The 16,376-nt window shown below is 38.5% G+C and overlaps 1 protein-coding gene across 10 annotated transcripts in view; it reads right to left on the bottom strand.

Annotated features, from left to right (window-relative positions):
• The window catches only part of LOC113643103 (lysine-specific demethylase 6A-like), a 95,866-nt gene that overhangs the window by 61,480 nt on the left and 18,010 nt on the right, over nucleotides 1–16,376 (bottom strand). For 7 of the 10 annotated variants that reach the window (XM_047813075.1, XM_047813070.1, XM_047813071.1 and 4 more), the window contains 8 exons: nucleotides 15,426–15,546; nucleotides 9,536–9,590; nucleotides 8,789–8,823; nucleotides 7,663–7,756; nucleotides 5,416–5,542; nucleotides 4,940–5,038; nucleotides 4,607–4,826; nucleotides 3,968–4,102 (listed from right to left, as the gene is read on the bottom strand). In XM_047813075.1, the coding sequence (XP_047669031.1) occupies nucleotides 3,968–4,102; nucleotides 4,607–4,826; nucleotides 4,940–5,038; nucleotides 5,416–5,542; nucleotides 7,663–7,756; nucleotides 8,789–8,823; nucleotides 9,536–9,590; nucleotides 15,426–15,546 (886 nt within the window). Of the gene's footprint in view, nucleotides 1–3,967; nucleotides 4,103–4,606; nucleotides 4,827–4,939; nucleotides 5,039–5,415; nucleotides 5,543–7,662; nucleotides 7,757–8,788; nucleotides 8,824–9,535; nucleotides 9,591–15,425; nucleotides 15,560–16,376 lie in introns of all 10 variants that reach the window. The other 3 variants (XM_047813077.1, XM_047813078.1, XM_047813073.1) reach the window with 2 other exon arrangements.

Here is a 16,376-nt window from a genome sequence, read left to right as displayed (position 1 = left end):
CTGTACCTTGCATGATGATTTTTATACTGTGCTGCTACCATATAACTCCCACATACAAGTAACACAAACATTATACACACATAATATACCGTTATTCTGCAGCATGCAGCGGACACTCCGGATACAATAGGGTGCTATTTACGTTTTTTTTAACCCGATTACTCATAATACATGGACACCAGAGACGTGTGGTGCGGTGTTCATGTATATGACTGCCAGAAGTTAATACAATACAGAAATCCTGCAACAACCAACCTGCACTGTGTGTTGGAAAGGCTTAGCAAACTCTATTTGCTGTAGAGACAAGGCCTCCAGTCCTCTACGTCACCTGATACCATGGACCAGGAGAGGGGACACCAAAAGCGGTGCTCAAGGAAGCAGAAGCGTGGTAAGCAGTCTGGTGACTCTGTTAGGCTAAGAACAAACCCTATCCGGCCAACTTTCCCATCCATTCTAATGTTTGCTCCCTGGACAATAAACTGGACTACATCCAACTCAAACGAAGTACATGGCGAGAGTTTAGAGACTGGTGCGTCTTTGTTTTCATGGAGATGTGGCTCAGCGACAGAATTCCGAAAGCTGCCATTCAGCTAGATGGGCTCCCCTTGTGGCTCTCTGTGGTAGTGTGTGGGTTTACATCAACATGGTATGGTGCAAGAACTCTGTGCTTGTTTCTAGCTACTGCTCATCATCAGTGGAGTTTGTGACTGTTAGATACAGGCAGTGTTGGGTGTATTTAGTAACGCGTTACTGTAATTAAATTACTTATCCATTGAAAAAGTATAGTAAGGGATTACTGTTACTTTTTAGGTAATTTAATTAGTTACTTGTACTATGCGTTACATACTGTAAATTAGTTCAACAGTTCTGTATAAATCAATAATGAAATTAAAATCTAAATGTATCGTCTAAATGTAAACATGAAAGCGGCCTCTTTAAAATCGTAGAACAGCTGCGCGTGAGTTCGCGCCAGTTGCCTGTGAAGCTGTCTGAAGCAGAAGATGTCGGCAGAACCGAGTGGCTGTTTTACCAAATGGAAATATTCAAATTACTTCACATTTTTGTCTCAGGTACACAAGAACATTACAGTAAAATGTAAACTATGTCCTGGTGAGAAAAAACTGTCGGCCGCGGTCAATAGTAAAAGTAATCTACTGAAGCACCTGAATAGACAGCATCGACGAACACTTTTGAGGTATCCATGTTCATCGACAGATAACACTAAGGCAACCCCTGTTAAGCAGGCAAAACTTGATTTTACATCGGCAGTGCAGAAAGTGACTGAAGGTGAACTTAAAAAAATTATTGCAGGCTACATAGTGGAAGAGATGCTACCGCGTCGCACTGTGGAATGTCCGTCTTTTAGGCGCATATTAAACAAAATACCCGTGTATGGCACAAAAGCAGCCCTGCCTGATCGAAAAACTTTTTCATCTTACTTAGATAAGTGCTACAACGACATGGAAATTGAGCTTGAAGGTTTATAGGGATTTTAAGAAGTAATGAGTTAAATTACTTATTGAGTAATTAAATTACTTTTCAGATAGAGTAATTAGTAAAGTATTTTAAATACAAAATTGATGATGTAATTAGTAATTAATTACTTTTTTAAAGTAACTTACCCAACACTGGATACAGGCCATTGTACTTAACATAGGAAATTTGGACATTGCAACAAGAGGGGTGAACAAGCTGGATCTTGTTTACACAAACATTACCGTTACGTATCGTGCGGAGACCTGCCCACACCTCAGCTTCTCAGCCCTCTCATCAGATGCTCTAAACCGGTTCTGAAGCATGTGAAAACCTGGCCAGCAGGAGGCACCTCTGCTCTTCAGGACTTTGAGTGCACTGAATGGAACATCTTCAGAGTACACGGCATCAGTGACCAGTTCATTGGCAAGTGTATTGATGTGACCATCTCCAAGACCATCGCCCCATGCTCCAACCAGAAGCTGTGGATGACTGCTAAAGTACTAAACTGCTAGACTGCATGCGCTGCTGAATTCTAGAGACCTAGCCTTCAGAACAGGGGACAGGGTGGCCCTAAGAACAGCAAGGCTCAAACTGTCCCGAGTCATCAGAGAAGCAAAGCGCGCACATGCCCCTATAATCTACAGCCACTTCCAGAACAGCGGAGACCCCCCGCACATGTAGAACGCATACAGGCGATCACGCCCTCCCAGATGTGCTAAACGACACTCAGTTTGAGGTGCAGAACAACAAAGCGGCGAGGAAGACCATTCCTCCCCCCAACGATCAGGTACTCTGTACATGCATAGCTGATAAGAGGAGAACTCTATGCAGAGTTAACCCAAGAAAGGCTGCTGGACCAGACAACATTCCTGGCAGGGTGCTCAAGGAATGTTCAGCACAGCTGGTGGATGTCTACACTGACAACTTCAACACTTCCCTGAGCAGCGCTGTTGTTCCTACGTGCCTCAAGACAACCACCATCGTCCCCATGACAAAGAAGTCCACAGTTTCCTGCCTCAATAACCATCTACCTAGAAGACCTCAGTCAGTCCGGATCGGGAACAGACCACTGCAGACCACAAGCTCCTTGACTTCACTTGTTGAGTTCTCCTATTTTCTCTGCAGCCCTGATTCCAGAACATTCCTTCATTCCTCTTGCCATCATGTGGCAAGCTATAAGCTCATGGTGCCTCTACTCAGACCGGGTATGTGCTCACTTCTTTGGGTCTGCTTCTGAGATGTGTCACATATAGCATATACATTAACCCTATTGTGAATATTTGGGATGTGCTGGAGAAGACTTTATGTAGCAGTCCAATTCTCCCACCATTAATACAATCTTGGTGAGAAATTAATAATAGATAAAAGTAGCCAACCTCCGGTTTGATGCAATTTCCAAACCAGACTCTGTATACAAAGTTCAGCTGGTGTGTTTGTCTGGGTACTGGTCAGCGAAGGCCTTTTGTGTTTCCTTAATAGATCCGCTTTGTACATAACCTTCCACAATCACTATCCACTGTTCCAGGGAGAACACCATCTTTCTCGTGCACAGAAGGACTGAATACAAAGGCAAAATAAAGCTGTAACACTGCACACAGCATGATAGCACATCACCAGTCACAGAGCAAGGGGCTATAGCTTCCTCCTATATATTATTTATATATATACACATATATATATATATATATGTGTGTGTGTGTGTGTGTGTGTGTGTGTGTGTGTGTGTGTGTGTTTACACACACACTCACTTAACATATGCTATGGCATCTGGTACCAAATGCACTGTGTGTTCTGATACCTGAAGAGTTTTCAACAATTAGTGCTACAGTAGGTCTGCTGTGGCAGACCAGCTTTCACATACACATGTAATAGATGCACCCTGTCACAGGTTCACCATTGTCCTTCCTCTGGACACTTTTTGTATGTACTAACCACAGTAAACCAAGAACAGACCACAATAGACCTGCCATTTTGGAGATTCCCTGAACTAGTTGTATAGTCGTCACAGTTTGGCTATTGACAAAGTAACTCCAGATCCTTGCAGTTTTCATTTATCATCACATTTTTCATGCTTCCACACATACAATTCACTAACTTGTTTCTTAATATATCACACACCTTGACAGGGGTGACATAATAATGAGATAATGAGAATTCAGTTCACAGTTCAGTTCTTCTAAAAGCATAAAATAAAAGTAGATATGCACAAGGGTTACTATCTAGATTACTTATATCTTCAGCTGTGCCAAGAAACTTTATGCAAATTTAAACATTAATTCTAAAAAAACAACACTAAAGAAGTCAAAACATGCCCATCCCTGTCATATTAAAATAATAAAAAAAAATTGTCTTTTCATGTCACCATAAGAGAAAAGTGAAAGGCATGGTTGAGAACATTAAGCCAAACGTCAAATGTAAGGGGTGTGTGTGTGTGTATTTTGTAGTGAGTTCAGGGATTATTGTATCAGCGTGTGCATCTATCTGGTCTCACCTGCTGAGCTGTGATCTGGACGCCCTGTCTTGAGGTAAGCTCTGCTGGGATTGGGAGGCTCCATGCTTCCTCAATACTAGGAAGCATTTTACTTTTACTTTGTAGACTAGTGTGATGAAGGTTACACAACTGAGCCTAGGACGAAAACGCGTGAAAAACATATTTAAACAGCAATCTATAGTTGACGTCGGAACAATTTACAAAAGTGCCCTTTTGCCCAAGTTTAAAGGTGCATCTAGTTAGGTCACGGTGTAGTGTTGAAGCTACTGATCATGTAGAAGTCCTATTATCATTAATTATAAAATCTTGCCTTTCCTATGTACAGATATTGAGGAAGTATACAATATTGGGGATGTCAAAAAACTGAAAATACTTAGAAAACATGCTATGTAAATCAGTGAAATGTTCAGAACCAAAACTGTCAAGTTCAACAGTACTTGACTAGCAACTATAGAAAGCACAAAAAATAAAAAAGTGAAAACTTTTGTGAATCACACCACTCATGCTTAATGACAGCCAACTATATCCATATACTTATGGACACAGAGACCCACAGACACACACACCTGAAGAAGTAAAAAGTTGTACACAGAAGTATTCAAATCTGGATACCATTAGCTGTTATTTTGTAAAAGTTACCTGCAAATATTTGATGCGGGCAGTGATTGCTGCAATGTTGCTGCAGCCTTTGCTGCGTGTGGCGTTGATATAGCACTTGATGGCATCTTGGGGCTGATAGCAAGACTCATAGAGAGTGCCCAGGTCCATCCAGGCTGCAGCATGACTGTGGTCCAACTGCACAGCACAGATATACGCCTGAAGAGCATCCATTGGCTGATTCTGCTGCTGATACAGCACCCTGAATAAGAATTGGATAATTTGGCAGCAAGGGTATGGTAAAGTAAAAAATTGTATTAGAAAGAAAAGAAAAAATGCCAAACTATAACAAATCAAAACATTCTAGATCCATACCCAATGGAGCACCAAGTGTCTGCACTGGCCTCAGATTTGTCTATGGACTGCCGGTAAGAAACAAATGCATCTTGCACTTTCCCAATACTTGAGAAGCACCTATTAAAAAAAAAGAATAGAATGCAGGACAAAAGATCTGCACAGTATGTCATGAAGTCATATGTTGAGAACCTGCATATTTGCTTCTTATCATTATAGATTCACTACAAGTTTACCAAATTGTAATAACCATTATGTAAGACCTTGTATGCTAAACATGATATTATTTTTGCCTCTGCCTCAGTTGCTATATAGCAATAATAGCTATAATAGCAAGAGATTTCAATCTCACAAAAACAGTTTGAATAGCATGTGTGGTAAGCATAGCCAGTCACAAACTAATGCCAAACATTCACAAGAAAACAGAGTTTAAGGGCATGTTTCTTGATTCATCAGTATACAGCAGCCCATCAAGCTGGTAACTGCTTGCCACCAACCTTCCAAGAAAATACCAGGACTGGCCAGAGTTGGGGTCAGCTTCAAGAGATTTCTGCAGACATTCAATAGCATAGCTGTCTTTATTGGCTCTGTCTCCTAGCTGTTCCACTGTATGATGCATCCAGCCTGGGGTGAGGACATCACAACTACTTTCACAAAACTTCATAAAACAGGATATTGAACTGAAACATTGAGCAAGTTAATTTGAGCAAAAGCAACAGTAAAATGACTACAATCTAATGTAAATACAGTGCGCTCATAGTATCCTAGTTTACTATAAGGTTACCTGGAATTGTAAGTATATGACCCTATGGAAGTGTTTTTCAACCTTTTTTGAGCCAAGGTTCATTGAAAAAATCACAAAGCACACCACCAACCAAAAATGAAACTCTGTAAACTATATTACCAATATAAAGTCACTCTTGTCAGAGTGTCTTGAATAGGAATCAAACACAAAGAAAAAAGTCTTTTGATCTTTCATATTTTTACTCATTCAGTGTGAAACCTGGGCCTGTTTGGATAAACACAGATATTATCCTGGCGAGAATTGAAAAAAGACAGACACAAAGCTCTTCCTCAACAGCTCTCCCTGTTTTTAGCTCTTATAGCAGTCTGGCTTGAGAAGCTCAGCTCACACAGGTATGTTGTGGAAAATGGGAGCAATGTCAAAATAGCTTTGTTTGCCAGGACGGGGAACTCCTTGACAGCAGCCAAACAAAAACTGTCCAAAGGTAGATCAGCAAAGCTTAGCTTTAAACCACGATTTTGTCTTAGTTCAGTTAGTTCTCTCTGCTCTTGAAAAGTCATGTCCTTTCCAACAACTGATGCTGAGCAATATGGTTCCCAAACCCAGTCAAGATATTCAGTGAAGGCTGAAGACAAATAAAATGCCATGTTCTCCTCAAGAGTTTTCAAATGTACACCTATTGTTTAGCACAATGCAGAAGTGTTAACATCTTGCCATTTCTTAGCAAGTGGGAACATTTCAAGGTTGCCACTTTCTATATGTTGTTGCCAGAGGTGCAGCTTTTAACGGAATCCATTAATTTGTATCTGTATTTGTACGCAGGTTTTCATTTCGGCCTTGCATTCAGGTGTTCAGTTCATTCAGATGATAAAAAATATCTGCCAGGTATGCCAGCCTTTCACACCACTCATCGCTTGTAAGCAGCTTTGCGTAAATCAGACCTCTCATTTGTCAGAAATATTTAAGTTCCCCCCACAGCCCAAACACACGGGCCAGCACTTTGCCATGCGACAACCATCGAACTTCCATATGAAACAGCAAGGCTTTATGCTCCTCTCCCATTTCCTCATACAAAGATGCAAATATGTGACAGGTCGTGTCTTTACAAAGTTTACCATGCCAGACATGTCATCAATACGTCTGGAAATTGTGTTAACTGAAAGAGGTACTTTAGCTATTTCTTTAAACGCTTTAGGTCCGAGCATCTCTTTTACAATGGCTTTGCAGGTGGGAAGTATTAATGACTCTGCCATAGCGTGGGACTTTTTTGATTTAGCTACAAGTTCAGCAATGCTGTAGCTAGCTTTGAGAACTCACATTTACCTTTGTGGTTTCTCTAATAAAATTTGCCTGTTTCTCCATGTGATCACACAGGCAAACAATATAGTCTGCATTCTTGTGTTGAAGCAAAGGGTGTTTCGTTTGGAGATGGTGTTTACACTTACTTGGGACCATAGCACTATTGGATAGCTTTTTACCACACACCAAGCCCAATGGAGTCGGTATCGTTGCATCCCTGGTGAATGTAAATCCAAATTAAATATAGCTTTCACTGTATTGCCCCACTCAAGAGACTTTGCTCAAGGTCACCATCTTTGCTTTCTTTTGACATCCACTCATACTAGGGCCTTCAAAGTACAAGGCAATTTAGCTACCTGCTGCCACCTATAGGTACACAGATATTCAGTGTCTGTATGTGTGTGTGTATATATATTGGATCAATTAGGTGAAATTTAATAATTTCCCACGGCACACCTTACAATCTCTCACGGCACACTAGTGTGCCGGGGCACAGTGGTTGAAAAACACTGCCCTATAGATCCTGTTATCACAATTTCAAAGGATTTTAAAGAAATACCATTTAACTTTTGATACTGCATGACAAGCACTAATAAAGTGAAACAAGTATTACAAAGTAAAACACATCAGTTGCATGCACATTGTTATCTGCACATCAATGTAACCAGTTTTAATAGTTTTATGTATGAGGTGGTCTTACCAAGCTGTTGTAAAGTAGCTGCTTTCACCTGGGTAGGAAGATTCTCTGTTTGCAAGAGACTTTCATAAGCCTCCTTTGCTGCCCGGTATCTTTTCTAAATGCATGAAAGGAACAGAGATAAGAGAAAAGTGTGAGTCGGTGTGTGTGTCTGAAAAGTCATGAATGCGACTTTACAAACATACATTTAATTTATTTATAGTATTTATTATTTAGAACATATGCTCTACGTGTTCACCCTTGTTATATACTGTATTTCTTTGAAGACCCGTTTTTCTTTGATAATGACAATTTTGATAAGCTTTGGAAATGTTTCAACATTTATGTCTGTCCAGAGTTGCACTACTTTTTTGCCACAATCTTCTATTAACGATGGAAGAGATAGACTGCGGCATCGTTTCCCCAGCACATCCCAATAAGTCTCAGTGGGGTTAAGATCTGGACTTCCCCATCATAATGACAAACTTGTACAATAGGCATGATGGACGCATCACGCCATCTGCCTCTTTTTACCCTGATGCACCCATCACTCTGGAACAGGGAAATTCTGGACTCATAAGACCACATGATGCTTTTTCATTTATTTCAAATGCATTCTTTATGCTTCCTAGCAAATTAAAGCCGTATTACTTATCAGCCTCAACGATAAGTGGTTTTCTTAAGGCTACAAAAAGCTGTTCAATTCTAATCCCTTAAGTTCACTTTGCACTATGCACTTGAGCTGTTCAATTCTAATCCCTTAAGTTCACTTTGCACTATTATCACTATTAATCATTACTTACTCAACTTTTTCATTTTCCGATTTAATTTCACCAAATGTTTAATACATAAAACCTACATGTCTTCAGTGTAAATCAAACACAAAAGAACTGTTGAAAAATCTGCCATTCCAATATAAAAAACACAGGGATGAGACATAGTAAAAAGCAGATAAGAAGAGAAGGATTTCCCCTGTTTAATAGATGGCAAAAATTCCCTCAGCTGCCACATTGGTCCAGTGCCAAAGGTTCACTTGCCTGTTGCCATCACAAAATGGATAGATGCATATCACAGAAGTCACAGAAAGACAACATGCATTTAGACAAAGGCACTCAAACTTTAAAGAAAGGTAAAATAGAAATTGACTTACCTGTATTTCATACAAATGGGCAATGTGAAACTGAACTGTCAAAGGAAGAAGACAAAAGAAACTATAATAAAAATACAGAAATAGACATTAACATTACCATATTAAAGAAATATCTACAGGAAGGGAACAAATAATGGGTCCAACTCAATGTCTGGCTGCTTTATTTAGAAATTAATCCTTTTGTTCAAATCAGTTACCTTTCAACACAATAAATGGTTCTCAGACTGAGAACTAAGACAGCCCTTGATGTCCCCAGTCGTAAGTGCGTGTGTTTTAGTACAAGTGTGTGTGGATTGGTGTTTCCAGGGAAACCAAATTAAATTGGAAGCCATTCCAAAAAATGAAATAGATGTAGGTTCAAATATTTCTGCTGTCAGCTATCCAGTATAATTCATACATAACTCTTCATATTTTGATATTTAAATATTTTATATTTATACCATTGCTCTGACACTTAAGGGTTAATGGCCCAGCATAAGGGCCCACCCAACAGTGGCAGCGTCTTGCTAGGATTTAAGCTTTGGTACTTGCTTGTAGACAAAGACTGTATTGCTATACCACACACACACTTCAGTGAATCAATGAGCCACAAAATTACTCAGAATCTGGGAAATCACATAGAAACTTGTGTAGCAGTGTGCACAAAGCTTTAACCATAGAGCCAGTATAGCAGCACATATAGTCCAGTAGCAAGTACAGGACTGACCCTTTACACCTGCAGAGCAATAAAATGACAGTGTTACTTACTTTCAGCCTTGGATAATGTGCATTGGTTTGAGTCGATCAAAGCCAGCTGAAAGTGCTATAGACAAAAGGTACAGACAGAGAAAATCAAAGAAATTATAAAATACCCTCATATACACTTTATTTGGAACATCAGTATATGCAATTATCCAACTATTCATGTGGTAGCAGCACAACACAAAACTCTTGCAGATACAGGCAGAGAGTTCAGGCACTGTTCACATCAAACATCAGAATAAAGAAAAAGTGTGATATCTCCGAATTTGTTGACATAAATATTGATACCAGATGGGCTTGTTGAGGTTCTCAAACTGCTCTCATAAACAATCTCCTGGGATTTTAATACACATTATCTTGAACTTACACAAAAATGTGTGAAAAACAAAAAACATTAACTACTCTGTAAGTGGAGATGCCTTTGTCCTGAAACACGTTTATTTATTTATTTGTTTGTTTGTTTGTTTAGCGCTACCTTGTGGCAGGTTGATATAAGGACAAAAAAGACATTTTTAATTGTGAACTGCTACTTAATGGTTGTTTCAGGTCATGTGACACTTAAAATTAATTAGGAAAAGATCATGACAGTAAAACTTTACTCCTGTGTTTGACCCCTTTTTGAATTTTGTTAACTATCTGCCAAGTTCTATGTAAATGGACATGCAGTAAGGGCAGAATAGCCTTGTCAGAGGGCTAAACAGAAAATGGCCAGCCAGACATGTTACACACAGACACACACATATATAAATAATAGGTACAGGCCTTAAGTTGGCTAGTTTCTGCAGGTCTATGCCATGATGGCCTCATGTTTGCAAAAGTTTAGAAGTATAGAATTGTCATTGGTATTTGTAATCTGATCTCCTTCATCTTCATCAGTGTTTCAGTCCCCAGACTTTCTGCATGCAATTTTCTCGTCTTGCATACTATTATGTGTAAATTCATACTACTATGATTAAAAATAAAAATCAAGGGAGATCATCAGTTTTCAACTAGTCCATCTGTCACCAACAACCACTCTGAAGTTTCATGTGAACATCAACTGAAGTTCTTATTTTGTACCTCAATGAATATTTGGCTGAGAACTGAACAAATGTTCAACTGGTCCTGCTAAAGCGGACAGTGAGTGTACATGATTAGGTACATAAATATTTGGACATTAATAGAATTAAAGTTATTTTAGGGTGCTTTCACACCTGCCTTGTTTAGTTCGGTTGAATCGTACCAGAGTTCGATTGCTCATTTGGTGTGGTTCGTTTGGGCAGGTGAGCGAACCAAACAAGAGTACCGAGACCTCCTTGAAGAGGTGGTCTCGGTACGCTTTCAAACAAACTCTGGTACGGTTCGTTTGAACACGGTTCGTTTGGTGAGAACATGGTCCGAGATCGAATAGACCTAACTGCAAAAAGTATTGTGCATTGTGGACTAAACCAGCTGTCATAGGGGTTGTTTCAATATTTTCGGAAGATGAGCATGTCACAGTTTCGCAAAAGTAATGCCTCCTGAAGTGTCTTGCGATGCGTCTTCACCGTTTGCAGTGCATTAAAATGATTTTTTTTAAGCCGCATCCACGTTTCATTATGAAAATTTAGACTTTGCATAGAATGCTGTATAGAACGCTGTATACATGTAGTAGATTACAACCACGAACATAATTGCAGCGCACTGTCATCTCTCCATGGTGTACTGTATGCTGTATTTTCCTCTTTTTGTTTACTTCTGCCATTTCGTTGAAATTTCCCGCACGTTTATTCTGACCAATGAAGAAGTTTAGGAAATACGCTCAAAGACATGTGGCCAATGAGTGATGTGGATATCATCACATGACTGCATTTTGGTTCGTTTCAACTGGTGCGGAACAGAACGATCAGTGTGGTGTGAAAAGGAACCAAAACTGCTAAAAAGCTACAATGTATCATTTTTTGCTTTTGGTCCGGACCAAATGAACCGAACTATAGACGTGAAAGCACCCTTAGATGTCTAGCCCTGTATATTGGAGTTTAAAAATAACAAATAAAAAAATTATTATTAAAGGGCATACTTCCAGCATTGCTTTAATGGTTAGTATTTATATCCAAATTGAGTGAATAATGTAGGAATTATAGCACTTTTAACACATTTTTAAAGAATCAAAAGTAATTAGACAATAAACATTAAATTGCAATTTTTAAGATTGGATATTAAAAAAACCCATTGCAGTCAATGTCTGGCACCCATACACATTACATGATGATGGGTTTCTTTACTGCCTGGCCATCACTGCAGCTGTATTCTTGTTTCTTCTTAGGTTATTTTGCCTTCAGCAAGTTTGTATGCTTAATTGGATTCAAATAAAAAAAATAAAAAATGAGGTGGTATGACATGAATCATGAGAGGTTCTTTCCCTTCACCCTACTCTTCTCTGGCCACACTTGTTTTTGCTCTATATCCAAATGATTTGTTTTGAAATTTCAGCATTACTATGACCTCCTTCACTGGCAGTAACAAATCTTCAGACAAAGGAAACACAGCCACACAAACAAAGTTGTGACCAGTTCTTGCCAAATTATATATAATAATTAAAAGAAAAGAGATGACTGCAATAATAGAAAGATAATACTGACAAATAATTGCTATAAGCTGACTGGTGGATGGCCATACATTTATACATAATTATTAGATCATTAAAAAAAATCTATTTATAGATTTACCATTTACCATGTGTAGGGCCACAACCATAAAGTCCTGTGCATGCAATTAAAAATGTGTGCAAAGCCATGGAAGAAATAATGAGTTAGAACTGGGTGAGTCAATTATACTTCACAAAAAATCTGGGTCTATTACGCACCCTAACATACCCTACTTTCCGACTCATATTTGAATGTGATTCTATTAACACTAGAAATACTGGATTTTTTATTTTCTGGTGCAGGTCCCAAGGTGTGATTCCCCCCTGTTGAGATTTTCACAGTTCTTCAGCCCTGCTTTTGTTGTGCAAACGGCCCCATCACCTGTGAGGCCTGGCTCATTTGCATTTTGTCACTCAGAGTAGCTCAGATACAAGGCAGGCCAAACCTCTGTCTGTGATGGAAACCTTCAAGGCCTATCTATACAAAATAGTTTGTTTAAATTATATATAAAAAAATTGTGTGCTAAGGTTTGTCATTGCCATAGTACATATATTTATATAACCCTTGTGCAGACCTGGGGTCTATTTGACTCATCTCGAAAGTTTAATGTGTCATAACTTGGGTTTCCTTCCACATATTTGCCTGAAATTTACCAGGATTGTTCCAAATTATGAACTTTGCAGGTAAAATTAATCTTGTCCTCCCGGGTCAATTTGACCCGGCCACATTTAGTGGGGCAATAGGTCACACTTTTGCCCTTTTCAGCGCAATGAACATACATACAGACACAAAAATGCACACATAAAATGTCCACTAACACACGCACCCAAAACACACACTCTCACACCTACACACACAAATTGGGCATTGCATCTCATTAGGCCTCCAGAAAAAAAAAGCTACACATTTGTAAATATTTCACACTTTGGAAACGCCTTTGCCAAGCAGAGGGCAAAATATGATCTGCCGAAACAGCACACACACACACACACACACACACACACACACACACACACACACACACACACAGATGTTGTGTTTTCATATTCAAATCATATTTGTTTTCTCTCTTTTATTCATGAATTTAGTTGCTTCAGTCAGCTCTGACCTGGGGATGTTTGACACACACCAGCCAGTGGTTATCCAAAATAATATTTAATGATTTCTGCATATTTTACTTAAAATCATGGCATAATATCATGAGGTTTATTGTTTATAAATTAAATATAATAAAAAGCATAAGAGGTGTAAAGGAAGTTTTATTCACAATAATTTATGCCAAGTTTTTGAGTTGTGTGTGTGTATGTGTGTGTGTGTGTAGCCCGATTTTGGGTGATCAGATGGCATCTGGTAGGCAAAATAGACATAAGTGTAAAATGTTCAAAATGTAAGCTGATCACACAGAATGATCACAGAGTGATCATTGTAGAATTTTTACTTTATAAGCATTCAAGTCAATTTGACCTGGAAAAAACAGGTTTTATTATTTACTGACATTATAAATGGTCAAAATGGTTTCAAAACAATCTCCTGGCTTTCAAAGAGACAATGCCAAGAGATGGATTGATTTCAATTATGCAGCACCTTCCCAGTACCACGGTGCATCTTCTGTGGAGGTATGTTGGGTTCTTGTTCCGTCTCAAAATTCACTTTTGATGTTATAATTCACTGATGGCCAATGAAAATGAAATTACATCATTTTATTCTGTATGTGTAAGAACATGTCAAAAGCCATGGACCATAACTTCACTCAGCTTATGACATATGTCTACAAACATACGTTGGAGACTGAAGTGTTAGCAAGTTTTCATTTTATTCATGTATTAGCAACTTTTCATTCTTTCCCAAGTAAGGGATGTCTCATACACACTCCTCTTCATGTCTCATACACACTCTTACTGTTCCAAACACACTCCTCATGTCTCATACACACTCCTCTACTAGGCAAAGGCATAGCAAAAGTGTATCAAAAGGCATAATGAAATGCAATGCCCAATTTGTGTGTGTGTGTGTCTGTGGTGTGTTTTGGGTGCGTGTGTTAGTGGACATTTTATGTGTGCATTTTTGTGTCTGTACAGGTATGTAGGTTCATTGCGCTGAAAAGGGTAAAAGTGTGACCTATTGCCCCACTAAATATCCCAGGTCAAATTGACCCGGGAGGACAAGATTAATTTTACTTGCAAAGTTCATAATTTGGAACAATCTTGGTAAATTTCAGGCAAATATGTGGAAGGAAACCCAAGTTATGACACATTAAACTTTCCAGATGAGTCAAATAGACCCCAGGTCTGCACAAGGATTGTATAAATATGATATGTACTATAGCAATGACAAACCTTAGCACACAATTTTTTATATGAATTAAACAGACTATTTTGTATAGATAGGCCGTGAAGGTTTCCGTCACAGACAGAGGTTTGGCCTGCCTTGGATCTGAGCTACTCTGAGTGAACAAATGCAAATGAGCCAGGCCTCACAGGTGATGGAGCTGTAGGGGTGCTGGTAGGTGTGAGGTCCAGGGATTTAACGCAAAATTGTGCAGGTTTAGCAAATCTAGTGGACTGCTCTACACAACAGTGTATCAATGCTAAAACTAATCCTAAGTGTGGGATGCAAGCTGAATGGCAGATAAAGGGCCATGTTGTTGAAGTAATCTAGTTGGTGGTAAAACTCTGCTCACAGTACACCAGTTCAGGTCTATCTCATGCACAGTGACCAAGAAATAGAAAAGTTATTTGAATTTAACCTCACACCTAATGGATTGTCGCATGGCGTCTTTCACGTTCATGAGAAACCACCAAAAAATGCCCTAGTACCTAGATTAAGAACCACATACACAGATCAATCATACATTTTGAGTTTACGAAATTATACTGTTAGCTCAATAAGCTGAAGTGAAATGACATATTGTTGAAAATTGGTACAACATGTAAAATTAACTTTGGTCACAAATGGACAACTCATTTTAACTTGGCAGAGCATGAAAGAGACTGTGAATATGACTGCTGCTTTTGCTGGAGTTCAGTTGGTTTTGAAAGTACTGTAGACATAGGTAATCTTACGTAGCTGATTATATTTGCCATTTTGTGTGCCTTAGTATTATTTGCCATTCATTATTAGTTAAATGTCCAAAAAGCAATCTTGAATGGGCTGAGCATAAGACTAAAAAAATAAATAAAAAGAAAACAGAACACCAGGTTATGAATCAAGAAAGGTTTTTCAAAAAAAAAAAAAAAAACAACAGCATTACCTTTTAAATATGCCAATAAGATAAGGTTAAATGCTCCTACCTTTAAGCTTGACTCGTAGTCTGTGTTCACCTTAAACATTAGCCCAAGACGCATGTGAATCTCCTTGGCTCGAGAGAAACTGGGATCAATGTACAGCACCTCCTGAAATACTTTAATCCCCCTGCAAAGACAAACTATATTTCTCTTTACTAGGCTAATGAGCAATTAAACAATTTATGTAATGAAACAAAGTATTTGAAACAAACTGTTTTATCCCATTAATGTCATCTGAATTGAAAGAGGCTCACATTTAAATCATTAATGTGTCAAGACACATGCATAATAACAGGCATACATCAGACAAATATAAAAACTAATTACAGCTATTGCATTGACAACAATACATACGAACAGGCACAAAATAAACCCTAGCATATATCGTTCCATGTCAACAGCATAAATTGTTAAAGATTTAATGAACCACTGAACACCTATTTACTGCACTAATATTTGAATTTTTCACTGGCTATATTTATATGCTTATTTTAAGCTTATGATCTTTATCAGTTTTTTCATCCAACTATTTCCCAAAATCCAAATTTTTTCCACTATTACCAAATCCTTTGATGTAAAATGGGGAGCAAAGGCTAGCCCATCTGGTCCAATACAACAGATGAGCTACTATAGCAGAAATTGCTAAAAAAAAAAAAAAAAAAAAAAATGTTAAGAAAGGTATCAGAGCACAGTCCATTGCAACTTACTGCAGAAATCGGTTGTCTGTGTGCTTTTCTTAAAATTTTACCTTCCTACCTCCCTTTAAATTGCTAATTAAATTCTAAAGGAAATACTTTTTGAAGACTGCCAGTAACTTAGCTGTTCATAATTCACTGATAATTTTCCATCCAGGTACCAGAACAGAGAAGAGTACTGATACGTGCCTTCTTTGCACCATACTTCCTCCGATTTTCTAGCACCATTCAACCAGTTGCATTATTTCTCAGGGTAAATTGT

The sequence above is a fragment of the Tachysurus fulvidraco genome, chromosome 5 (genome assembly GCF_022655615.1).
Source record: "Tachysurus fulvidraco isolate hzauxx_2018 chromosome 5, HZAU_PFXX_2.0, whole genome shotgun sequence".
Taxonomy (NCBI): Eukaryota; Metazoa; Chordata; class Actinopteri; order Siluriformes; family Bagridae; genus Tachysurus; species Tachysurus fulvidraco.
Note: the sequence above shows the minus strand (reverse complement) of the source record. Positions and strands in the feature narration are given on the sequence as shown.